Source organism: Tyto alba, unplaced genomic scaffold (assembly GCF_018691265.1).
Source record: "Tyto alba isolate M040663 unplaced genomic scaffold, T.alba_DEE_v4.0 Super-Scaffold_14, whole genome shotgun sequence".
NCBI classification, from domain to species: domain Eukaryota; kingdom Metazoa; phylum Chordata; class Aves; order Strigiformes; family Tytonidae; genus Tyto; species Tyto alba.
Window position 1 is genome coordinate 32,713,474 of NW_024881276.1, and position 27,304 is coordinate 32,740,777.

The 27,304-nt window shown below is 41.0% G+C and overlaps 1 protein-coding gene across 5 annotated transcripts in view; it reads left to right on the top strand.

Annotated features, from left to right (window-relative positions):
* Positions 1–27,304, top strand: part of LOC104363994 (amyloid beta precursor protein) — a 220,877-nt gene that overhangs the window by 82,690 nt on the left and 110,883 nt on the right. For all 5 annotated transcript variants that reach the window (XM_042789042.1, XM_042789041.1, XM_042789044.1 and 2 more), the window contains exons 4-5: positions 24,179–24,291; positions 25,847–26,040. In XM_042789042.1, the coding sequence (XP_042644976.1) occupies positions 24,179–24,291; positions 25,847–26,040 (307 nt within the window). The remainder of the gene's footprint in view (positions 1–24,178; positions 24,292–25,846; positions 26,041–27,304) is intronic.

The window sequence follows — 27,304 nt, forward strand, 5'->3', positions numbered from 1 at the left end:
AAGGCTGGGAAGAAGCTTCAAAACAAAAGTGTCTGTTGATAGTCAGGCTGCAAATTGTGAAGCACTGGAAACAGCATTAAAGTGCTTGTGTGCATATGTACATGTGCACTCGAGGGATTCCTTGTTGAGCATATGTGTATATTTGGTTTTAGTAGGTATGTGCATTCACACATGTGCACAACCTGCAAGTAATGCATGAAGCCACTGCCGAAGTTTCATAGCTTGTTCACTGTACACATCCAGCTTTTGGAATAGACAAACCAGGAACTTTCCATCGAAGCATCTTTGTAGTGCCATGGAGCTGATTCATCTTTTTTTTTTTTTTTTTTGTTTCCTTCAACATACAGTATTTAATTTTGCAATGGGAGAATTGTGCTAATTAAAGTCTGTTGTTTGCTTAGCTTTTTAGGAGGAGAGATGGGGAGAGGGAGAGAAAAGAAATGTACATCTTACCACATGTCATTAAATTGATTTGCAAATGAAGCATCTTCCCACAGATTTCTGTCCCGTAACTGAAAGCAGTGATAAGATCTCATGCTAAATACATTCTGGTCTCAGAGGAGGATTAAATGTTGCCAACAGATTTGATGCAGTTGTAAACTGCAAAGGAAGAGTCAGTGATGGGAATCACTGGATATTTCTAAAAGGTGCTAGGGAAGATCCTGGAAATTTCAGTAAGCTTGTTTGCAGGGGTAGTGGTGCTTTTCTGAAATGCTGAACACCTAGAAATACTGGACTTGTCAGTGAGTATGGTACTGAGCAAGAGGCTCTTCCAGCTTTTTTAAAGGAGTAGGAGGGCAAATAGATAGTGTGGCTACTTTGATTTTTTTCAAAAGAAATTTAACAGGGTCCATTACCAGAAGCTATTAAAGAAATTAATCTACCATGGAATAGAAGAGAAAACTCTTGTTTGGCTAAGTAAGAAGAAAGATAAAAAAGGGCAGGAATTAATGGTCCATCCTCAAGGTGGAGAAAGGTCACTAGTAGAATCTCCAGGGATCACTTCTTGTGCCTGTGACATTGCAAATAGTTGTGATTTGGAAAAGGGGGTAAGTTGTGAGGTTGACCCATTTGATGATGACACTAAGTTATTCAAGGTAGAATTAATAAAGGCTAACTGAAGAATTTCAGATGTGTTTTTGATACTGATGGACTGGAGGTAAAATGGCAGGCAAAAATTGATATAGTAAAGGCAGTGTACATGGGAGAAGCACAAAATAAATTAAAATCATCTTAGTGCATGTGTTGATACTGTGAGTAGCCTCTAACTTCACAGGACTGAGACCTTTGGTATTAATAGCTCTGTGAAAACAGGTTCATTAGTGAAAAAAAAAAGCAGCAATAGGGATTATTAGGAACGGAACGGGGAATAAGAAGTAGAACTTAACTGTGTCAGTTACGGACTTACCTGTATTTGTTAACAGTGTGCACAGTTTTGGTCTTCCTCATAAGAAGTATATACTAGAAACTGAAGAGTTTAAAGAGTGATGGTGAGTGCGTGAAGTATGACATGGCTCCCATAGAATAAATGACACAGTACGTTGGAACTTTCCAGCATAGAAACAAAGATGCCTGGAGACTCTGACAGTGCTCTGCAGTCATGAGTAGACTGGGGAGGGTGGATGAGGAGTGGTCATTCATCCTGTCTTTCATGATGAGACCTGGGGTTATCAGCTGAGACTAGCAGGCTTCAGGCTGCAAGCAAAGGGAAGTCATTGCATAGCTGTATATTTTGTTGCACAGTGTGTATAAGAGCTCCTCATCGTGTGGATGCTGAGAGACTGTGAAGGTTCAAAGCCCAACAGGACAGTTCACTACAGGAAAACTCAACAGGTGTTAAGGATTTTTAGTCTTGTGTCTGTGGAGGTGGTGGTGAAACACTGTCCCAGGAAGTACTGCTGCATGCTCTTCTACACTTTTCACCCTTTTTTGATGTTTTGTTGTAGGTACCTGGTGTTGACCAGTTGAGCTAAAAGGATTTTTGGACTGAGCTAGGTATTTTCATGCTTACGTAGGTTCTTTTCCTGTATCAAAGAGTACTTATCAACAGACTTAGCCCTGTCCTCTGTACCTCTTGCTCTCCTGCATTTCTGCATCTCTGAGGACTGCTGCCCCATCCTGCTCTTCTTACTGAGTCTCTCTCTCCAGGTTTCCCAGCCTCACTTCCTTCTTTGTCTCACCAGGCACTACTGTCTTGTCCATCACCATTCCAAGCAAGTCTCCTTGCCCTCAGGCACTGATGTTTATTCAGCACTCCTTTTCTTCTGAGTAACCTTCTTCCTAGCTTGACATCTATCTCCTCTCTGCACATCCTCTTCTGCTTCCTCTCAGCACCTGCTATCCAAGCCATTCTTACTTGTCTCTGCTTCCTAGCTCTTCATCAGCTCTACCATTCATCTCCCATCATCTCATTTCACATCTCATTTGATGATACCCGAGCCAGGCAGATAGAGAGAAACCCTGTGATCCTTCCTGGGAGCAATGAAATCAGTCTGTTCTAGCACAAAAGAAAGATAGCACTTAAGAGAGGAAAAAAAAAAATACCCTCCTGTCACAGCAAAAACATGCTCTGGGTTGTAAGCAGTAAGGTGTTTGTGCACACTTGTCAGTGCTTCATCAGATGTAAAGAAAGGTATAATTGCCTCAACTTAGCTTCTATTTTTCTCATGGTTTGAGCCCAGAGGACAACTGAGCACCACACAGCCATTTGCTCAACCCTTCCGCTCTCAGGAATGGGAAGGAGAAAATGAAGCAAAATGGATCAGGAATCCAGATGTCGACAAGGAGGGGTGGATCACCCCTTATGGTCATGGGCAAAAGACAGACTCCTTAGGGGAAGAAAAAAACCTGTCACTTTACATCAAACGCTAACAAAGACAACACTTAACAGCAAGGTGGAACAATGAGAAGTGCCACCACATCCAAACACCCCCCCACACACACACCTCTCCCTTCTTCCCAGACTCAGCTCTGTTCCCAATCTCTCTCCCTCCTCCCCCAGCAGCGCAGGGGCCAGGGGATGGGGGTCACAGTCAGCTCACTGCTCCTTCCTTCTCGGGAAGTTGGGCGAATGCAGCTCATTCCTGCTCCACGTGGCTCCCCTCTCACTGCAGACAGTCCTCCACGCACCCTCTCCGCCGTGATTCCTCCCCACGGGATGCAGCCGTTCCCACGCTGTTCCGGCATGGGTCCCCCCCGCGGGTTGCAGTCCTCCCTGTGCTGAACTACAACAGCGGGGGCCTCTTCATTTAAGTGCAGCTGCCTGTCCTGAAGTGGGCTCCTCCACAGGCTTCAGGTCAGCCTCTGCTCCACCGTGGATGTCCAGGGGTGGAGGGGGGGCAGCCCTGCCATCTCCCCACGGGATACGGGGGTCTGTGCTGCGGTGCACCTCCCCCATGTCCTTCTTCCTTCCTTCCACTAACCTCAGAGTTTGTCCTTCTCATAACTCCTCATCACAAGTCCCCATGTCCTGGCGAGAGACGAGTCTGACTTGGAGCCGGGGGAACTTTCAAGAAGCTTCTCACAGGGGGCCACTGCTGCAGCCCCATCCCGCTACCAACAATACTACCACAGAAACCCAGCACAATTTTATATTTTATTTTTCAAGAAATTGCAATAAAATTTGCTTTAGTAAAGCATTCTCGATTATGGCTGCTATAGACACAGACTGAGGGTTGTTTCTGATGTTGTTTCATTTGTGTTGAAGGAGGGTCTGTTGCTGTTTGTCAAATGACCCACCTGCTGTGAGATATTCTATTTAAAGCTTAGCTAAACTAAGATGACTGTGTCCTATAACAAAACTGGTCATTATTTTCCCCTACGATGGTATTTGAGTGTTTTAAATGGTCTTTAATTTCGCATTTTCAGTGAAAAATTGAGATCTGTCATTCCATGTTTCCTTACAGCTGCATTCAATTCTTCATTTAAAACAAACAAAAAAAAACCAGTAAACACCCATCTTAAATCCTTAAGATAATTTTTTTCCCCTCCACTATTTCTATCCTATACATGGTTTATGATATCGGATAAGCTTCTTGGTTATGCGTGATGCTATAGAAACTGCATTTCCAAAGTCTTGCGGGAGAGTGATGTAGGCTTGTCACATGCTTTTGAAATACCTGAAACTGAAAACTGAAACTTGAATGAAATTGACTGAAACTTCACTATTCTCTGTCCCATGTGTGTAGGAAATAACGAGCAAGGTAGTGATTCCAGTTGACCATTACATTGTGCAGAAGCAAATGGGGAAATTCTTTGGGAATGCTGAGCATGGTTCCTTGGTTTTTGTCATTGAGTTATGTCTGTTACTGCTTCTAGAGTCCCTTTGGGTCTGGGAACAGCTGAGCCACCTCATTACATAAAACATAAATTAGTGATGCTTCCAGGGTATCAGCAGCCTCTGGACAAAAGCTGTTATTGCACACCTTGAGTTGTATTTTATGTCCATATTGATTTTTTTCATTACTTTCAACAGTATTATTATGCCCATGTAATTTTGAGGTGGCCTTGCGTTTAAGCTCTGTTGCTTTGAATTTAAGTTCTAAAGTAGTTTCCAGATTTGGTATTTTTTTAATGTCACAATATTTTCACCAAGACATCAGAATTACCTTTCATGAAAAATGTGTTTGTTTCTTATATAGCACAGTAAAATGGTTTTTAATTTGTTAACCATACCAACAATTTTTTTTTTTTTTTTAAAAAGTATATGTACTATAACCAACAGTATATGAGTTAATATTTTGTTGTGAGAGTGCTGGTATGAATTAATTGCCATATTTGTTTTTTTAATTTAGGCAGGCAAACCCCTGTATTTAATGATTTAAGTAGTTTTCTATGAAAGGTATTTTGTCCTTCAGTAAGAGACTTTACACATTTGTTTATAAATATGCCCTTACATTCTCATTCTTTGTGGATAGCCTGGCCTTGGAGGAAAGTTTATGTTGGAGAGCTCATCTCTAAGCTTGGAGAAGTGTTTGCAAAATGACTTGCAGTAAGTGTAGGAAATAACTTGGTTAATTTTCAGTAAAGTGTTTCTCACTTAGGGCACATTGCCCTTCAGGCAAAGGGCGCTGATAAACCCAGTGCTTACGAGTGACAGTGCAGCAGCGCCTCGGCATTCATCCACCCTCAAAGGAGAACTTGTCCATAACTGGCAAGGGGAGGCGTGGCAGCGTTACAGGGCCGTGCTCCGGGTGCTGGAGTCATTCAGGTCTGGCACACGTTCATTCATCAGACCTTGTCACTGACAGCCTGGGGATGAAGGAGAGGTACAGCTTCGTGGTGGCCAGGCTCGGACCCAGCAGTGTTTCCATGAAATGGCAAGCTGGGGTTCGAGGGCTGCAGGGCTGCGTCCGCAGAGCTGTGCTGGGGTGACACCAGCCATCTTCGTGCTGGACAGATCTCTGCGCTCTGAGCGTGTCCCTGTGGTAAGAGTTACAGCACTTCATGCTTATGTAAACATCCGAAATCTTTGCAAGATGAACATACTGACACTTGAAGGTCAAACATGCTTCAGCACTTACAGTCCCTTACCCACAAGCACAGGCATCTTTATCATGCAAGCAGAAATTCCCTTTGGGTTCCTTTCTCTCTCACATGAAAGCTTATACTTGTGGTCAGTGCTTAAAACCACTGTGTAACAGGAGACATTTTGTGTTCAAATGTGGCCGTTACTTTCTTGCGGGAAACTTCTGCAATGGAAAGTATCAGTTGAGAATGTTTATACACGATTTGTACAAACGAAGCATCCATTAACCATCTCTGAATTTAGGTTTTGATGAATCCATGTAGATACTGGATTCTCCATGAAATTGGAAAAGCAAGCTATTTTTCAGTATGCAAAACTCAAGAACTTTCTCATGCAGTTTGCATTTGGGTTTTGGTTTTTTTTTGTTTGTTTTGGTTTTTTTTTTTAATATAATGGTCCGAAATTTTCTCAATTCTTTCTTTTGATGACTTCTTGGGGAGCTTTTTGGGTTGTGTTTTTTTTTTGTTTGTTTGTTTGTTTGTTTTTTGTTTTGGTTTGGTTTTGTTTTGTTTTTTTTTGTTGTTGTTGGTTTGGTTTGTTTTTTTTAAGTTTGCTTTTCATGAAGCTCTTCAAATTTGGGCACGTGGTCCACAGCCCTGAAAACTGAGAGCCAGGTAGACTACAACTAGCAGCCCTCCATCCAACCCCTCTTCCAAAAGAAGTGGAACAGCAGTGTATTTTTTTAAGGAACCATTTTTGACTGCATGTGAGATTTCTGTACTCGGAAAGCTCTGTGGAGGTCAGGTGGCAAGGTAAGTGGTCAGGATGAGGGTGGATGGTCTGAGGAGCCACCAGCTTGTCCCCAAGAAGCCAGGGGATGCTGATGGCAAGGCACACTGTCGTCTCTGGAGCGAGCTGTTAACTCCCTCCTACCATCATCTGCCTGCCTGCCAGCCTTGTCTGGCCTGTTAGTGTAGGGGATGTCACAAGTTTCTGTAGTTTGCTCATCCTTGTTGTTAGAGGAAGATAAAGGAAGAACAATTACAGTACCCAAGGGTAGGAATACTCTGGCATTCACTTATACCAAAGCAAGCATCTGATGGGTGGGTTTTTTCTAATCCTGTGCTTGCATTTATTTGTTCTTTATGAGAAAACCTGCATTGGTTTGAAAGGGACTGTATTGTACTACTCTCCACGTGTGCCTTCACTGGGTTAAAAATGAAGAAACATACCAGCACAGGGGAGTGAAAGTGATGGAAGTGAAAAATCTGGTGCAGCAGAGCAGTGGTGCATGACCGGTTTGGTTTTAAACTTCCTAGACTTGATCTATTTATGTGTAGGTCATACCAGCATAGTAATAATACCCACAGCCTGCTTGTTAACAAAAGTAAAGCTAATAGCTTTAATACTTCATTAGCTTGAAGAATTGCTGCTGATTTACTGATTACACTATAGTCTTTTCTCACGAGTGGTTTCATCTTTATTAGTGAATGTATGAGCAGTTCTGCACTTTGCCTTCACTATGAATTTAAACTTTAGTCAAACATTTTGAACTTTCTTACTGACCTTCAGGTTGAGAAATAATAGTTGGATTTTTCAGTATGTTCAGAATCACATGGAGACTTTTCTTAGTGATCATTAAGGGAACTAAAACGGAAATTTGTTCCAGTTAAATACGTGAACCTGAAGTTAATACAAAGTACTTTGGGTTTAGTAGAACATATAAGTATTAAAAAAAAAAAAAAAAAAAAGTCATAATCTTTCTTCTTATTGTCCTGAACTTTTGTTGCTGTTTTCCACCCTGGAATTTCTTGTGTGTACCTACAAAAATACAGAATTGTTAGGTAAGAGTTGTATCTTAGCTTTGTACTCAAACTGATGTACTTAACCTGGCCATTAAAAATGCTTCCTAATTGTTCAGTTTGAAATACTGAAAGATAGCAAAAACCTGTTCTAGAGATAATGAATGAGGATCTTGAGTAAAGGAAATTATTTACTTTCTGCATTAATATGTTTGATCTTTAACTCCCAGTGGCTTTGCCAGTAAGTTCTTGATGTGTAAAATATTTAAATTACCCCATTTTTTTCTATTAGATCACTGCAACTAGGTCAACAGAAAATTGAATCATAACAACTTGATATCAAAGTTAATTTTGGTAACACAAATTAATTTTGGCTCTGTAGTAATAGCAGCTTCTAATTCTTTTTCCAGAAGGTACTCAGGTGAATACATAAGCAGTGTCTGCTTCTTAGGAAGTCTAATCTTCCATGCTTTGATGGAGACTGGTTTTTATTTTAGCTTTTCCCTTAGCTGTTCTTCACTGAGTTGGCCTTATGTGTGATGTATTTTCATACCTTTTTAATATTGTTTAACGTAGGGTGCAATTTCTGAATATCTGTTATTTTGTCAAGTCATTCTCTTCCCCTCAGGACTGTTCTTAATCTGTCACAAGACTACTGATTATTTATGATCAGTTCCCTGCGACTACAACTGTTTGGAATCAGTCCACCCAACAGAGACTACCTTACTGTTTTTATGATACTTAACAAAGAAGCATCCTGCCTTCTGACTGGAAAGCCTCTATTTCACCTTACAGTACCAATGAGATGATCAACAGCATGCATACGAGTCTATAGCTGGAGCTGTTTCCTTTTACCTGTTTTCTGGGATTTTTTTATTCACTCTGTACTAAATACCTGATAGGCAAACTCCTTGCCTTTGAGGACCGTGGACTTTTTTTGTGTGCATAGTTCTCTTTTTGGAGAACAACCTTCAGGAATATTTCCTTCTTACAGTGAAATCCCTTATGAGTTCTGTACTCAACCTCAAATTCAGCTCCCTGTGTACCAGACGATTTGTGTTATATCCGTTTCATAACCTGGCTAAGCTTGAATTGAATTAGGTAATTTTTCTTTAGTCTGGGAAGAAATGGAAGTCTTTTGGGCAGTGTTTCTTTCTGATGGTGCCTGCACTGCCAGTCTGGCCAATATCCATCTATGAATGCTTTGCTGGAGCAGAGTTGGAGGAAGCATTCAGAGGTTGAAGTATCTGGGTTTGTCTTTCTGCTGCCTGTCCTCCAGCCTTCCTTTTGCAGCTCATGTCAGTTCAGCAAAGATCAGATGGCAAATGGTTTTGGCGAAATGTGAGCTGGGTCAATTAAATAAAGGCAATTTGGGGATTATTTCATTAAGGATTGTCTCAAAACCCAGGTCTCTGATCTTGCTGATGGCATGGTCACAGATGTGGTAATGCTGGCAGGAGACCGGGCTGGGTGGGTGCAGCTGAGGCAGAAGACAGCGTGGAGCCACCCTTTTTTGAGAGAAACATGGACCTGGGTTGGCCTAAGCCAATCTAAACCAGTGTTCACAGTATTCACAACTTTCTGAAAACACAAGCTCCCGTGTTCATCAATGGCCCATGAAACATTGGCTTTTGTAGTTTTTGCCAGTTGTGTTGGGTTTTATACTCTTAAATACTGTATTGACTTCAAAAATATAAAACATAGCACGTGTAAATCACAGTCATTGTATTGTTGTAGAGCACTGAAGTGATAAATCTTTCATGTTTGTTTTCCTATTTCAGATTTTGGGGAAAAAAAGTCAAACTTTAGACTATTTAAAGTGTGAACTTCCCCTCCACATGTCCTTCTGCTCTGGTCTATAAATCATAAATATTTTGGTATGTCACTTTGTTCTCAGTTAGGGAAACAAGGTTTTTACATTAAAACTTGGTTGAATCTTAAGCTAACATTCTTTTCTGTAGCCTACCCAAAATCTTTTTAGTTCTACTTTATTAACTGTGTTCCCCAACGTTAATTTGGCATATCATAAAGGAGTAATACTGAAGTCTCATATACCTTTCCTTTTCGTTAAACTCTCTAAAATGATAGGCAGCTGTAAAGTTTTATTTTAATTTTTAGTTAGGTAACTGCCCTCATAATTTACAAAATGTCTTCTATGTCAAGGGTGTTTCAAGAATAACTTTTAAATTCTAATAAAAATGGAAGGTGTAATTTCAAGTTAAACTCTAATGCCGTTTTTATTATGCATGAGCAATTGGCTGTTATCGGGTCTGTTACAACAAAGTCAATTTACAGCAGGCTTTTGTACTTTATCAGAGGTAAAGCTCTTAAGGAAAAATGTGCTCTAAAATAGCATGCGCTCTGCTGAAGCCAGCTAGTTTAGTTAAGGGCATTGGAGAAATAAGAGGATGCCTTTCTGAGCATTCTGAGTGCTTGAGGTGCCACCTCTTTCCATCTGTCCCCCTCCCCTGTTCCAGTGATACAGCTTGCAAGGTATCTCTGAGGTTGCTCATTGCCCAGAAATCCTGTTATTAACTGTGTGTCCACAGGAGAAAGTATGAACGGTGTCTTCACTGTGTTCAGGCCTGTGTGCCACACCAAGAGTTGTGGGCTAACTTGTTCCTAAGCATTCCTTTTTGAAGTTGTTTATCTGTAGACAAAACCTCTGTCTGTCTGTCTTAGAATTTCCCATTATTCTCTCAAGATTTCTGTTTATCTCATGACAACTGTAGCTGGAGATGAAGTGGGGTAAAAGAGCACCTTTGGGGAAAACCTTCTGAAAAGCTCACTGATATTGCCTCTCATTTAGCAAAACTAATTTTTTTGAAGTACTGTTCAACGCACAGTGCTTGTTTTGCTGAGTTGGGATGTCAGCTCACTTGACCCTTTTCTCTGATGTGGCAGGTTCAGATTTCCAAGTGAGAATGTCTGTGCTGCAAGAAGTGCCTGAGCACCTTCCCTGCTCCAGATGACCCTTCTGAGAGAGGCTCACCTTGAATCTCTCTCGTTCGCTGTGATTTGAAGCCTTGGTCAGACAATGGAGTCCAAGCAATATATCTAAGAAAAAGAGGTTTTAACCATGACACCCTGTACAAAATTCTTATGTGGATAGTCAAAGTTTATTTAGGTGAAATTTCTCTTGTTAGCAATTTGAATTCCAAAGCAAGCAAGCAAGGAGGCACTTGCTGTCCTGTTTGGTCAGTACTGACCTGTGTATGAGCTTATTGACAAGGCGTCTCCTCTGCGGGACTTCAACGGGAGCATTGAGAGACCCGATCGACTTCCTGGGGAGTTAGAGCAGAGGCACTTGTGTAGGAAGAGGCAGCACCACCAGCCCGTGTTGTGCTGTATATATATACACTGTCTTGAGCATATTCTCCATTTTTAGTTACCACCAAATCTAATGAGCTGTCTGGAATGCTGCCTTACTGCCGACATTGGAAGAACTACCCAGAGTAGCATTAGTTGTCATCTTCTGCTTTGAAAATTTTAATTCCTGACTGATTATTAACCTGTCCTTTAAAGTTTTCCCCTTCCTGGTGTCGTGTATAACTGCTTCCTAATAGAATTTGGGGTCTTCTGAGCACTGCCTATGTGAAACACTTTGGCCAGTTTACCATTCTTTCTGTGTGGGAACTCGTAAGATGTGTTTCCGGGCTGACATTGAATTTTGACTTGGCTACTCAGGGCTTTATCCGGTGTAATCTTGAAAACCTACAAGGACAAAAGATTCTACAACCTGTCATGGCTGCTTTTTCCTTGTGAATTTTTCCCCCCTCATATCTGGTAGAAACCTCCTCTGTTTCAAACAATGGCTATTCTCTCTTCCTGCAGCACGGTGCTGTGAAGCAGCTTGTTCTCTTGTCATGATGATGTCTCCATAGGTATGAGCAGGCAGGTATTAGCTCCCTTGAAGCCATTTCTTCTCCAGGCTGAACAAGCCCTACTCCCTCAGTCTCTCCTCACAGGCTGAGTTCTCCAGCCCCTTTGATCATCTTCTGCTGAACTCATTCCAGTTCATTAATATCTTTCTTGTACTGGGATGCCCAAAACTAGATACAGTATTCTAGATGTAGTCTAATGAGTGCCAAGTGAAAGGGGTTAATCACTTCTCTCAATCTACTGTATGTGTTTCTGTTTGTACAGCCCAGGACACTGTTGGCTTGTGCCCAGCTTGCTGTTGGCCCCAGCTGAGCCTTTTTTTTTGCAGAGCTGCTCTCCAGTTGGCCTTTCTGCAGCCCATGTCATTCCCAGGGCTTATTCCTCCCCAAGGGTAGGACTTGGCATTGTCCCTGATTAAATTTGCGGTTCCCGTCAGCTCACTCCTCCAGCCTGTCTAGGTCTCTCTGAATGGTAGTTCTGCCTGCAGGTGTGCCGACTGCCCCCCAAGTTTTGGGTCATCTGCAGACTTTTTGAGGGTATGTTCTGTCTGCTCCTCCATATCATTGATAGATATATCAAACAAAACAAGTGCCAAAATGAAGCCCTGAGGTATTCTGCTACTTCCTTGCAGATTGGAGTACATGAGCCACTACCCATTGAGTTTGACAGCACAGTCAGTATTTTCACCCAACTGGTAGTCCATCCACCTAAACTGTAACATCCCAATGTGGATACAAAAATATTGCGAGAGGGAGATGGTGTTAAATTCCTTGATAAAATTAAGGTAGACAGTAGTGTTCTTACTCACTGATCTTGCCATTTCATCCTAGAAGGCAGGTCAGGTTGATCAAGCATGATTTGCCTTTGTTAAATCTGTCCTGGCTATTGCAAATCATCATCATGTCCATGTGCCCAGAAATACCTTTCAATAGGACTTGATCCATGGTTTTCCCAGAAACTGAAGTGAGGCAGACTGGTCTGTAATTCCCTGAAGCATCTTTCTTGCAACATGTTTGCAGCTTCTGTCTTTCACCAGACATCAGGAACATCCTCCAAACTCTCTGATCTCTCAAAGATACACAAATCAATCAGATTTTGCTTTGAACCTTGTATTGAAATCTGGTTTATAAATCAAACAGCTTGAAACTTCTGACCAGAAGCTTTGGAGAACTAGTATATATAACAGCTGTAGACAAGTTTTAGGGCATCCTTTATTGCCCTGATACTTAAAAACATGAGTTACTAGCCATTCAGAACTGTCTTACATGAAGCAATGACAGCATTCATCAGTTGTCCGTTGCTTATAATTAGTGTTTTAGTTCTAAAAAGTGCTTGCTGAATGCAGAATGTAACATTGCATTTAGTCTACTTGACTGTTTATCTTGTAGCTTCCTTGAATTACTATGCCCAAATTGGATCTTTTCTTTTTTCTAAGCTGTCCCATCATCTGAGTTGCATTGTAGCTGAGCTGCCAGACATGCTGCCATCCTTCCTGAGAGATGAGTAAAGGCTTTTCTCTGTATAGAGCAAAACCACATTTTGTCAGGTAGTTGTTAATATGGTTACCTGTAAACCTTGTAAAGCCTAAAAGTGTGGGTGTTTTTTTTTTTTTTTGTTTTGTTTCGGGTTTGTTTGGTTTGGGTTGGGTTTTGTTTTGGTTTGTTTTTTTTCCCCACATTGCTGGTAATACATCAAAGTCCTTCACCCACAGATGGTAACAATTTGAGTGGAAGTTTGGTCTTGGCAGGTAGAGTATTCAGGGCTCAGCAGTGTTATGGGAAGTGATTACTTAGATTGTTAATAATCAACAAGGTATTTCTGCAAGTTGATCTTCAGCTGCTGCTCATGGAGTTATTTATTCACTGATCAGAGCCTTTGCACAAGGTGATGTTGCAGAAACAATTACTGCCTGAACTTGATTCTGTAGTGATTTCTGTTCTTTGCCAGAAGAGAGACTGAGCAACAACTGAATTAAATTACTGCTGAAGTAAAAAGAATCCAAATTTTTGTAAAGAAATGTGCAGTATGAAGTTGTTTAGGAAGGGAAAAACCCACAAAACTGAAATCTTACTGAAGTAAACATTTCCTTGTTTAAAACATGATATAATTCCTCATTGTAATCCTAGTGTTTGAAATGGCTTTTGATGGCCAAACCTTAAAGGTGTCTGCAGCGTTTTCATTCTTTCCACCTATCTGTATGCTTATGGTCATTGTTCCCTCTGGACATCAGTGACTAGTGGGGCCTTACTTCTAATACCTGGTGCTTTATCCCAATTACAAAGAATGGCCCATGAGAAACATCTCATCGTATAATATTGCAAAGCACAGTGGGATTACTGGTTGCAGTTGTGCTGAATTGTTTCCAAGCATCTTTATGCCATTTTACAGTTTGACTGGTGTCTTTAGCAAGCTACTTGTATGAATACATAGGATATTGATGAATTAATTAATTCAATTGCTTCTGACTGTATGCTGTTTCCATTTCAGAGACCATTTTCCAAGTTCATCTTATGTAATGAAGTGCATTAAGTGTCACTTCATCCAGAAGGGAAGCACGGATTTTTAAACTGCTTGGAGATTTGCACTTGCAGATCGTGCTGCAAAACATGTCTGCTGCCTGCGGTGAGAGAGGGAGCAGAAAGAGTAACAACTGATGTGCAGCTTGTCATGCATCTCGGCAGCAGCAGAAAGTGATGTTAATAGCTGGAGTGTTAAAATTCCTGAATTTGGTAGCATTTTTGAAGCATAACCTGTTTTGAAATTCAGTCATATTATAGCTTGGAAAAACCTGAAGGCAGCTGGGGGAAAAAAAGATTCGCAAGGATAAAATTACTTAAAATTTGGAATGTACTTGCTTTTGAGAAATACCATGAAGTTATATTTTATATTGAAATTTAAATATAAGGAAGAGCATTAAAATGGGTCCTGCAGTATCAGTGATCTTTATTTATCAAATCATGGTATGCTATTTTGTTAATAATTTCTCAAAGGGTTCTTAGAAATATTTTTTAATAGCTGCTAGCTTTTGTTCTCTTTTGACATTTTTGGAAAACCAACTTCATTAAAATCTTACTCAGTACTGAGAGGAGTAAATGTTGCCTTGAATAAGCCTGGGAATGATTAATGACTTTCCTACTTCAGATAAACTATTTAACATACAGATTGAAAACAGTTAAAACCAATCAAGGGGGATTTCTCTTTCTTTGTTGTCTAACTAGTGCTGACTGGTATTTGTTGATGGGGAAACTCTGTTAAGGTGGAAGAGATAGCCCTGAAGAGGTCCAGCACTCACACCTGAAACTAAAAAGCTCCTGTAAATTAATAAGTACTTTGTCTGGGAAAGGGTATGTGTTGATCCTGTATCGTAAAATGAGGACATCACACCACCTCAACTTTTCCTTACCATTCTTCTTGTGATTGCCAAATACACACACTGGCACACGTGTCTCCAGATCTCCTCACGAATTCAGAGCATGGGAGAGGCAGGCAGTTACCCTGCCAGTGGCAGGAGTTGGAGAACCAGTTGACGGGAAACATGACCGAGTGGTATCCAGTGCAGCTCTGCTGGTTTCTGTCACCTGCCATGGGAACCAAGGACCCTCAACAAGGATCTGTGAGCAACCTGGGCTGACTTTCCACAAACAACTTCTCCCTCTTTTTTGGTATTTGTTTGGTGTTTGACTCATGCCATGCTCTAGTATTGGATGTCCCACCTGGCAGTGATGTGAGCAGAACTGCAAAGGAGATCATCAGTCATGAAAATATGCAGAATTGAGAGAGGACTTTTAAGTGTATGAGTACAAGGAGTAAAGGGAATCTCAGAAAAGCCAGACGACCACAGGACAGGAAGCAATTAATATTTTGAGATGCGCATGAAAAAAAAAATATAAAAAAAGCCTGAAAATGATGAAAAGAATTTATTTCAGCAAAATAATTCTACCCACCTGAGTGTGAGTGGTTGGTGCCTAAAATAAAGCAGACTGAAGGGGAAACCTTTAAGATAGCCTTTTTGGGGTGACCTTGGCTGCTGATCACAGTGATGACGACTTCTGGAAAGCTGTCTTTTGACTTCATGGGCCTTTTAGGAAGATGTGGCCAGAGGAGGAATCCCAACATGTGACCATATCCAGGGTGCAGGGGTAGTGGGCTGTAGCACAGTTCTGTTACATTGAATTAAAGAGCAAGAGAGGGACAGAAAGGGCATCTTAATGTACTCCTGGCAAGATTTTTCCTTGAGAATGGGAAAGACAAGTGAAAAAAAGGAGAGAAGTAGATGAAATTAATGCTTCAATGAACTGTTGAGGTGCTGCAGACTTTTAGGGAATGTTTATATGCTTTGTCTATAAAGATGCCTGAGTGTATCATGATGTGAATTTGAATCTTCTTGCATGTAAAGAGATGTATCCATTATTGGCGTAATGCATCAAATCTGAATGATACTTGTGTTCTGTCTGGAAAGTAAGACAATTTTATCAGAAAATTCAGTCAAGCAGAAAAGTAGGAAAGTGAGCAGAAATTCTATTTATGTTTATGATCAAAGAGCTACAGAGGAAGGAGGAAGAAGGTTTGCAAATAGCCCTTTTTTAGGTATGCTGCCATATGAAAATGAAGACATAATAAACTTCATGAATTGCAGGTATATTTCTTGGTATATAGTTCATTATTTTCATCCAGACAAATGTATTTTGATGGATTGTACCTAAAGGATTTTAGTCCTTTAACTCCTGAATTTTGTGTGAGGTACCTGGACTTTCCAAAAATCACAGTACAACACATGATCTATCAAGAGTGGAGCTCCCTGTTATGGTGCATGTGTGGATACTTAGATGACAATGAGTTCATTACAGTGGGTCTTTTTTTATCTGGATCTTGTGTCCCAAGGATGGTTGTATGTTGTGTGCCATCACAGTGTTTGTGAAAAGTAGCTTAATTGTTGTGATTTACCAAAATTGTTGTAAGAGCATCAAGACACTAAGGTGTAGTACAGCTAGAATTACCAGTCAGTTTTTAATCTAATAAAAGAGCTTTGCTCATCCCAAATTGTTGCCTTTTGAAGCCTAATAAATGGATAAATGCTGTGAATAGTGAAGGTGGTGTACTTGAGAGCTGTTGCATCAGGATTTATTTGTTCCTATGTATGTTAAATAACAGACTAATAAACCACTTTTTAGTGGGTGTACTCTCATTACCTTTTCAAGTTTGGCTGAAAGCGGGAATACAGAAGCGTCCAAGGACTTTTTTGAAGCAGATAAAATACTAAAGCAATAGGCACTTGTTTTGATGATGTGAATATGTCTGTTGGAGAACCACTGGCCTAAAACATAGTAGGTGACTTTGCTCAAGAAATAATAAAAAACTCCAGCTAGTTATGGGAAAGAACTTGGGACTTTATGAGGATGAAAGGGTTGACTGAGAGACATGTTAATGGGGTCTGTGTTCAATTTGGCCAAGCCTCTGTAACACAGAAGAGCTGCAGCTGTTCCTACCTCACGTCCCAGATGTGACTGTGCAGGTTGTGCTGTCACTTCTGCTCCTGCCCTTCAAATTTGGGTCTGCATTGCTGTCCATCAGCCGTGTCTCACCAAAATTCATGTCTTAGGTTACAGATAAAATGGTGGAGTGAGACCAGTTTTCTTACAGAGCTGGTTTTGGATGCAGTTATATGGGCAGGAGTTAAGCCTGTTATTCATCAGAAAAACACAGATGGTCCAAGCTGCTGGGACACAGACGTGTTTTATTAGCACCACCTTGCCTTTCTGTTGGCTCATGGATGGGTTTTAGGCAGAGGCATCTAACTTTGGCATTTTTGGGATCAAGGGAGGTGGGTTTGAACTTTTAAGGCTAGTGGGGTTTCGGTGCTGTGCTGGGCTCTCCACCTCCCTGTTGGTATCCCTGCGTGCAAGGTGTTTTGGAACTTGCCCTTCACTAGCAACTGCCCCAGGGGTTTCAGCATTGTTTGACACTGCTTTCAATCTTTGCAAGTTACTGGAGGAGGAGATACATTAGGGTGGTGGTATTTGATACCTGACTGGGTACTGATATTAACATTGGCAGTCCTTCATAAGTAACTGTCGTGGTTTGAGCCTGGTCGGCAGCCAAACACCACGCAGCAACTCTCTCTCCCTTCCCTTCCAGCAATAAGAAAGGACAGAGAGCCAGGCTTGGGGTTAAAGATAGGACTGGAAGGGGAAAATCACCCTTTATGGTCATGAGCAAAAGGCAGACTCGTTAAGGGAAGAAAAAAAGAACATAGATTTATTACAGACACTAACAACACATAACAGAGTAGGGCAGTGAGAAGCATTGCCACATCTTGAGAACACTTTCCCCCCACCCCTCCCTTCTTCCCGGGTTCAGCTCTGCTCCCGATAGCTCTACCTCCTCCCCCCAGGGGCAGGGAATGGGGGGTGCAGTCAGTGCTGCCGCTTTTTCCATCTTCGGTGGGGGGAGCTTCTGGAACTTGTTCCCCCTGCTCCAGCGCGGTCCCCTTTCACAGGAGACAGTCCTCCACAAACTTCCTCCAATGTGAGTCCCTCCCACGGGCCGCAATGTTCCCTTACACTGCTCTGGCATGGGTCACCAACTTTACTGGAGTCCCTCCCTTGGGCTGCAGCCCTTCCTGACCTGCTCCAGTGTGGGACACCCCTGCATGCTGCAATCCTCCCAGCACTGAACTACAACAGCGGGGTATCCCTTTTCCCATGAGACCCCAGCCTTCTTCAGGCACAGCACCTTGATCAACCATGCGAAACACAGGCCATAAATCAGTGTCTGCTCCACCGTAGATCTTCATGGATGGCAGCGGGGGGGCGCCCTGCCGTCTCACCACAGGCTACAGGGGGGTCTCTGCTCCGGCACACCTCCCCCCTCCTTTTTTCTTCCATTCTTCCACTGACCTTAGTGTTCACACAGCTGCCGCAACTCCTCCTCACCTCGTCCCTTCTGAAATACGTTATTGCAGAGGTGCTGCTGCTGAGCTCAGTTTTGGTGCAGAGGTGGAGCTGACTTGGAGCTGGGGGAACTTCCAGAAGCTTCTCACAGGGGGCCACCCCTACAGCCCCCTCCCCTGCTACCAAAAACAAACCCCACGACTCACTGAAACCCAGGACAGTAACAATGTAGGTAGAAATTATCTTTTACGTGGGCTTTTACATACTTCCTAAACACTGCTTCTTTTTAACTTCTATTTAAAATTGAATTTGAAATTGGTGAAATCTACAAATCCTTTGTTTACTATAGGCTGTTGAAGATCTTCAGTCTGGTTTAAAGGATTTTAAAACAGTCCTGCTTAACATATCTTGTGCTGAAGTTCAGAGGAAAGCATGCTGTGGGCCACGGCAGGCATCCATCCCCAGGGTTTTGGCACAGAAGCAAACCCTCCTTCAAACCAGGTTTTGACAGGCACAGCCTCCAGCTGTAGATACCAAGTCTAAAATAGTGAAGTATGCTATGACTGTTTCAGTATGTCGCTTGACAGCTGTGCTTACTGAATCATCTTACTGAAAAATTAAATGCATTTTTGAAGTATCTAGTAGGTGCCTTTCATCTTCTCTGCTTTTCTGGACCTCTTGAAGAAAAGAAAAAGCATTGTTAATAAAGTGTTGTTTCTTTGCACTTGAGGCTGGTGTGTTTGGCTTGCACTCTGATGCAGATTGCAGTTAACTTCTAATTACCAACGTTATAAATAAGAGAAAGTGTCATATATAAAGACTTATATAAACATCACCCTTAATAAAAGCACCTAAAGTTATATAACTGCTTAAATAAATGTAGTAATGTATGTGTAACATGGTATTTAATAAATAAATGTTCCTGGGTAGGCACAAGAGCTAGCAGAGGGGCTGCAGGAGCTGAGCTGTTGCTCCTGGGGAGCAGGGCAGACCAAAGCCCCATGGCACCAGGATGAGGAAAGGCACAGGGGTTGATCTGGTCCTGCTGAGCCGTGCCGAGAGTGTGATGGCTCAGGATAATCTATGCAAAGTCACGGGGAAAAGACATTTCTCTGAATGTTCTCAAATACATACAGTGCAAGCACTTGAGCTTGTAAATTCATTTCAGCAAGGCCCTTGTTCTTGTCAGTGACATGGAAAATGAAGCCTTGAGTCCTAGAGCCTCAGCATGTGTGCTGCCTCCTCATGCAAAATTTAGCACAGGCTTTGTTTGAAAGTGCTCCTCTGAACATGCTTATTTTTTGGTTGGGATCCTAACCATCTGCAGCCATCTGCTAGCAGGTGTTTGGTTTTGTCATGGATTTTGTTTTATTACCTTTATCATCTTATCTTTGCTCTCTTACTGTGCAATGTTGGATGGATCCTTACTTCCCTCTGGTTTAGGCAATGGATGGAAAATCTGCTGCTCTGGACTGTGTCTCTCACAGGATATAGTATTTTTATTTTGAATTACTTTGCCCTGACATCGTATCTGCTATTAAACAGATAGGGCAGTCATCTTCTTACAAGTGTTCCCACTTGTCGAGTCTTTTTCTTCCTAGAGAAGATTTAATAGAGTGTGTGATCAGTTGCCTTCAATATAATCCTAATTCTATTCTTAGAGGTTGAGTCTTAATGCTCTTCTTAGTCCTTGTGTTTAAAAATGAAATTTCTGAACCAGAACTTCTGGTCTTGCAGCACAAAATCTGTTGTTGCAGGAGTATTTTTCAGAGAATAGGATGTGCTTGTCCAACACAAAATAATTTAGTTGTAAAATGTGTCATCATAACCTCTGGCAAAACTGTCTTTGAAAAATGTGAACCACTACCCCATTGTGATATACCAGGATGGGGCAATATGAAGTCTGCTACAAACATAATGGAGAATTGGTCATCAGGAAAGGGATTACTGACATCAGGGGGGGAAAAATAGTGATGTGTAAAATGAATTTAAACAGTAACTTACTATGTAGACACAATCCATGTTCTAGTGGTTATGTGCAGTTAAAAGACATAGGCATGAGTTAGCAGTGAGCAAATTTTCGAAAGGACAAGCAGCGGATTTTCAGTGTTCAGCTAAATGAATGGTAGGCACAGGGTGGTGTTTTTTTAATGTGGTAATGTGATCTCTACCCAGAATTCTCCTTCGGGGCTATTTTCTCTGGACGGATCAGAAACCCACAGACCAGAGGGATCTGGTTTTGTCCTGCTGTCCCCTGCAAGAGTGGGTAAGCAGCTACTGGAAAACAAGTAGCTGTTACACTTGCGTGTTGGATCACTTAAGGGAGTTTAATGATTTATGAGCTCACCAAAAGACAAATTGTGCCATCATGGTTTATTATTAAGAGTACCTCAGCAGAGCACAGATGTACAGCTGTAATCAAAATAGAAGAGATGCTGAAGAAGGCAGAAGAGTACAAGAAAAAGTAATAAATATGAGCCTGACAGAGATAGTGCCAGTGGTGGTAATATCATCAACCCTTTGTGGTGTGGAATTGGTAGAAATTTTGCAAGCCCTTCAGTCTGTGGTGTGGTCATGGTTTAGCTGTGGCTTACTGGCAGCTGGGTAGGTTGTGGGGGAGTGGGGGGTAAGGTGCTGGTAAGGACAAGGTGACAGCGCTGGGCTAAGGAGGCTTTTAAGGCAGTGCTGCTACCTGGGGAAAAGCTCATACAACTTAAGCCTCCCAGGCACGGTGTCAAGGACAGCCTGGTGTGGTGCAAGTCAGTATGCTGCTGTATTGGGAAAAAAAAAAATATTGGAGTTGAATTATGTGTTGTGATTCCAGCTCCTGACAGTGGAAATAACAACCAGGGCTGGGCTGGGATGCTCCACTGCTGAAAAATATGTACTGTCGCACAGCTACCTCAGTCATGGCTTGTACTGGCAAACAGAAGAAATATTAATATTTCTCCTTATTTTTAAAGCCATCCATATTGATCCCCTCTCCTAGGAGGCACAGGATTGCTCTCTCTTAACGTGTACTTGTTTCCCCTGTGTAGTCTGTGGGTTACTTGTTGAAAAAAGCAAATACCCAAAGTCTTATGTTTCAGCAGCACTGAAAGTTAAACATGTACATGTGATACAGGTAGAAGCTTGTCTGCAAGTCAAAAGTGTTTGAAGTGCTTCTTTCTGATGGTTTTCTGTTTCTGTTAGGCTAACCCAGGCAAAATAGATATTGCAGTTGTCCAGTGAATTCAGTTTAGTTCATCAGACTGCCACTTGAACATTAATTTATTTACAACAACAAAAAAAATAGAAGAAAAGTTCAAAACTTTGCATTTAAACTTCAGTAATAATTAAAATTAAATGAATGAAAAAAGTTTCCAGGGCATGAGCTCTGTGAATGTATATATAATGGGCAGAATTAAATTTTATTTGTAATAACGAATTGAATGCAATAGGAATCCCATGCAAAGTTGCAAGTGATTGCTATTGCCCATATGGTCACAACCCTAAATAGCTTGTTACAATTCTGTTTATTGGAGTGCTACATTAAACAAGCACCCTTCTCTCCAGCTCCTTCTTTCCTTCTGAAAACCAGAGGGGATCTTGTTCCAGTGGATTGTTTATTTCTGTGAAATTCAGCAATTGGTTGAAAATGGAGCCTTATTTGAAATAAGCAATTGGGTCACCGTGAGGATGCTATTACCTTATTTTCAAGGAATCTGATTTTATAAAGTGGATGCACCTTTTGTGTATACAAGCCCAATCTAATATTGTACTTTCAATTGTATCCAAGTGTCTCATATTTCTTTAGTGTCTTGTTACGAGTTGGTTGATATAATTAGACACTCAAAAACTATTACTTTTTTTTTTAGTTAATTACGTACTCATACATACTGTTAGTGACACTGCAGGCCAGGCTGCATTGCCCAGAACTTTGGACATACAGCTCTCCATCTTATATTTGGTGGCTGTAACTCAGTGGTGCATCCATATTCATTACTTTTACTGAAGTGATATAGGCTTATTTTTTGCCAGTAATGAGGTATACCTTTAATTGCCTTCTAACTTCACACAAACAATATTCTGATGATATTACAGGGTGTTAAGGTGAATAGAATAGCTTCTTGAAGAGTTTATCAGGTGCATTTGTATTTGGACTCCTGCGCATGTCAGAAGTTAGATGACACAAGCATCCTTGTGTTTATAGCTTCTCAAATTGGATCTAGTTTGCCGGAGTAATATGCACTCCAGGAGTTTCTTGTTTTGTTTTTGCTTTACAGAAGTGTTTGCCATAAAATATGCTCTGAATGTTTTGCATGCTTAAACAGCCAGAAAAGTATAACTGCCATTCTATATGAAGTTGCATGTCCTAGGAGAGCAAAGTCAACATAGTCTGTGAGTCTTCAGCAAAACATCTGTGTGCTTGCTTAGTGCTCAGGTACTTGTCTAAATTGAAGCATTAGCAATTACCAGTTACTTATGTACTGATTGACTTTGGGCATGTGGCAGGATGGTTCCCTACAAAGACAAGTACAGCTAAAAACAAGGTGCTAATTTATTCAAATTTCAGTGAAAGATTTGGGTGTGATACCACTGGGAGCAGAGGCTTTGTTAACAGAGGCTGCAGATTCTTTATTTTGGGTTACCAGAAAGTGCTTTAACTCACTACTTTGCAAGTTTATTTTGGAAACCTCTAGGGGGCATTTCTGTTAATAATTTGCAGGCATTAATTAGAGTATGGCATTGAAGGATAAAGATAACAAAATCCTTTTTTTCCTGGTATACTAACTGGCTTTTAAAGGCTTCAGATCAAAAGCACTGAAATACAGCAAGGAATTTCATGTGTAATACACGTCTTGGTGATTAGCAATGGTATATACATCTGTTTGCTGAACTCTGCTTTCTTCCAATGCATTGGGTGTTGATTATTTTTAAAACTGACTTTTTAATTGTAAGCCTCAAGGGCCACTTCATCAGCTCCCTGAGATGACCCTCTACTGAACAGGAAACTCGTAGTCATCTCATTTTGATTAATCAACCTGTTATTACATCCATGCATGCAGCCATTGGGCCACCTTGGTGCATTCATTTAACCCACACAGAGGCTGTAGTTTTTGGAGGTTACAGACAAATGTGCTTCAGGGAGCTGGTGATTTATGCCAGCTGAGCCATGTGCTTTCATAATCCAGTGTCTGTTCAGTATATTGACTTCTCGAAAGTACTCTGTCATTTTTCCTTTAAAAAAATACCTTTGTGGTGTTTTGGGGTTATTTAATTACCATGCCAGAATTGTACAGAATTACAGTGATTTTAGTCTAATAAATCATCTTACTTATCAGCTAAGTTTCTTCTTGCTCATCAGTACTGAAGCTGTGAGCATTGTTTAATTCATTAGCATAAATTTTTGTTTTGCTGCTGAAGACAGCACAATCTCTTTGGTCAGTTATGTCCTTGGTAAAGAGCCTTTCTTCCTCACTTCAATCTGACCAGGTACTCAGGTGATTCATGAATCATCTTGTGCCCTGGCTGACGAGCTCCACTTGCTCATCAACCTTCTGGGCTAACCTGAATTCATCTGGCTGATGAAACAAGATTGCAATAAAGAGCCTGCATCAACAAAAGTAACCAAGTGGACTGTGTTGCTCTTAGTGCTGTAATTCAGCAGAAATACTCTTGAGTTGTTTGAAACACTGTGGTGGTGTCGGATTTGTTTTGTGTGGAAAAACTGAGTATTTCAAAACACTTCAAACCCTCTCCATACTGCTGCTCAGATGCAAAATGTAATTGTCCCTCCCTGTCTCTGCACTCCCCTTCCAGGAGCTGCATCCACCGACTCCTGACTTCATGTTGTACCACACACATCTTCAGTGAGTCCTGCAAGTTTTGCACTGGCTACATGGAAGTTAGCACATTATGCTAAAGTTTTCATAATCTAATACGTCTCTGAGATCAAAGACATGAGCTACTTTCTCATGGAAAGTCTGAAGAAGGTGGTAATGGAAGCACCATTTAGAAACTGTTCCATTCTCCGCAAATAGACCCTGCCACTCATTCATGAAAGCTGCCCTATGCCTAGCTAAAGGTTTAACAGGATGAGATAGTAGAAGCAAATTAACTGCCTTATTTATTTTTAATTTTTTTCCTCCTTTCAGTGGGCGAGTTTGTGAGTGATGCCCTTCTGGTACCAGACAAGTGCAAGTTCCTTCACCAGGAAAGGATGGATGTGTGTGAAACTCACCTGCACTGGCATACTGTTGCTAAAGAGGTATATTCATCTGTTTTAAGATTTCCTGCCTTCCTTCTTTAGAGCTATATCTTCTGAGGATGAATTTCAGTGTAGCAGTGACATGGAAGACAAAAAGCAGTACTTATGAATGTTTGAGTGAATGGCTTTTTGTTCTGGTTTGTAAGGTAGGGAATGGGAGTCACTCTGCTGAGCACATCAGAGTCCAGTATTGAATACTTAATGTTGACCCTTGAACACTGACCCTGTTTCGTAACTGGTTTTTTTTCCTCACATCCACTTACACAGCCATCATGTTTTCTGCCTCCTCTGGCTTCCTGTGTTAATGCTGCTCTGGAAGTATAGATTGATCACTAATGCCTAGGCTTTGCTTTTACCATCATCCTTGATATGGGCATTGGTATGCCAGGTGCTTCACAGTGATCAAACAGGCCTCAAAGAATGCCGTGTGTGAACTTCAGCATAAAAGGGTAGGAGAACTGATAAGACACAGGACTAGCCAAAGACATTTTGCAGTCAAACACTTGAGTTTTAATAATTCACCATTAATAATTTAATAATTATTTACCATTTAATAATTTACTATTAATAATTTAATAAGAGCATCAATAATTTAATGTTTTACTGAAAACAGAAATAAATCTAATATTATAATTGTTAATGTGGTTTGGACATTTTTGTCCTTATGTAGAGAGGTTGTAGGAATAAAAACAGAGATAAGCTTCAAGAAGATTTCTGGCTGCTATTTTGTTTGGAACCTCTTAGCTTATATGTTATCCCAGCTCTGGAGATCAGAATTGAAATGTGCTCAGCAGCTTTTCAGATTTTCAGTTCTTGCTTGAATCATATTGTTGCCCCTCAAATGAAGTGTTTAAGGCACCAACCTTCGTGCAGGCAAATTCTAGTCCATTTTAAGTACTTGCAAATTTGGAATGTCATAGCTGAGAGCAACATCGTGTTGTTGTGCACCGATGAACTATTTTCCTTTTTTTCATCTGTCCTATATCACTGTATATTTCTGTCCTACGTCACTATATCTTCAAGATATAATTGTGCACGACTGACTTTTCACAACAAGGCTAGAAGGCACTGTACTGGCAGAGGTCAGACCAGATACAGAGTGTTTCCAGTATAACAGGTGTTTTAAATGTTAATCTGTTTCACAATGAACTCTTTAGTAGCATTAATGCATCAGGATGAGGATTAATATATCAAATTATTGTTCTGCTTTCAAGTTTTCTGATTATGAGGCAGACCCTGTGAGGATTTTAGACAAGAGGTTATGGAGTTGTCACGTATATGGGAGGAGACAAGTGTACGTATACTGGGAAAGGTGAAGGGCAGGGGAAGGAAAAGCTGGCCACTTGCAATGGTCATGTGGACATGGGTAGGGACCTGCCGACAGTGCAGGTAGTGAATGCACACATGACCACTCTAAATCATGTTTCAAAATTCAGACGTCATGCAGTTTACTAGCTTCAACCCCCTAAGGCAGTGTGCAGCCCCTTACATTTTCTTGAGGTCCTGGCTTCCTTCTGTGGCAATATTGTTACTGTTTACTTTCTATTTTCTGTAGTCCTGTAGTGAGAAGAGTATGAATCTGCACGACTATGGCATGCTGCTACCCTGTGGAATCGACAAGTTTCGTGGTGTGGAGTTTGTTTGCTGCCCATTAGCAGAGGAGAGCGACAATCTTGATTCAGCTGATGCTGAAGATGATGATTCTGATGTCTGGTGGGGAGGTGCAGATGCAGACTATGCAGATGGAAGGTATGAGTGACTTTCTACCCTTCAGCTTGTTTTTATTGTATTAAAGATGCCCAAAATCTGTGTAAAAGACCTCAGTGTAGAAGAGTCACTGTTCCTTTTAAGTGAACTTGGCACATACAGTGGTTGAGAACATGTTCTACTCATTTAGTTTTAACTTTCTATGGAAAAGCTTATTGTTAATATTATGCTTTTGATGCCTTCTTCTTTTCTTCAATGACAAGTATTGTTGCATTTGTAACAAAAATGCTTAAACACGTACTTTTTGACATCTAAATGGTAAACACTGTACTCTTAAGATGCTTCATGTGCAGTCTGAGGTACTGCAGCACTCAGCTGACATAACTGTTTTGAAATGTCTTCATTCATGATAGGCATTAGCTGTGTGCCATTATTACCATCAGAATCTTTTTCTGCTGACAGTTACTTTCTAAATGTGGTCTAAAAGAAAATCTGTTTTAACGTCTAGCCTTTGACAGATTCATTAATACTCTGATGTTAAGACAGAGTATGGAGGTTTCCTGTGTAAGACTGCAGTGGATGGGAAAATACCATGCTTGTCTTTACCCTTTAACATCCCCTGTGCATGTAGGCTAATTTTGAGCCAAATATGGGTTATGACTGTATTGTAACTGTGTGGTCTGGTGTTGTCAAAGCCTTTTCATATTACTCTCTGGAGCATGTTAGACAGCAGTTGTGAGAACAGAGTACAGTCTTAAGTCCCTGCGACTAAATTCAGACTTTCTAAGATGGCTTTCTTCATAAGAGACAAAGATCTGTGTTCGAATTCTGTTTGTGCTCCTTAGACTTCCATCACTTCATACTATGCTAATGCAGTGTTTCTACTTCTTAGGTGACAATACTGCATTTTTACAAATATTATACAAAATCCAAGACTTGGGGCAGATTACAAGTGATTTCAAGGAGAACCCTGAAAATAAATGGGGACCAAATTAAGTGAATAATGAGGGAAGTTAATAGTTCTGAATTGAGTTATGTGGGGACTTATTAATAATCTAGATAGAAAAAAGGTCAGAAACAGCGTAGAGATGAAGAACAGAGATTGAGTTGCTGTAATGTGGTGCGAAGAGATGTCATTAAGACAATGGGAAATTAGGAACCATGTTATGGTGGGCATCTAAATCTTTCTGGACAAAGCATTAGTAAATGTTGCAGGGAGGAGTGTTTTGTGAATAATGGAATAAGTTTAATTAAAATAAATACTGCCCCAGTTTAGTTTCCAGGTTTTTTGCATAAATGAGAGTGA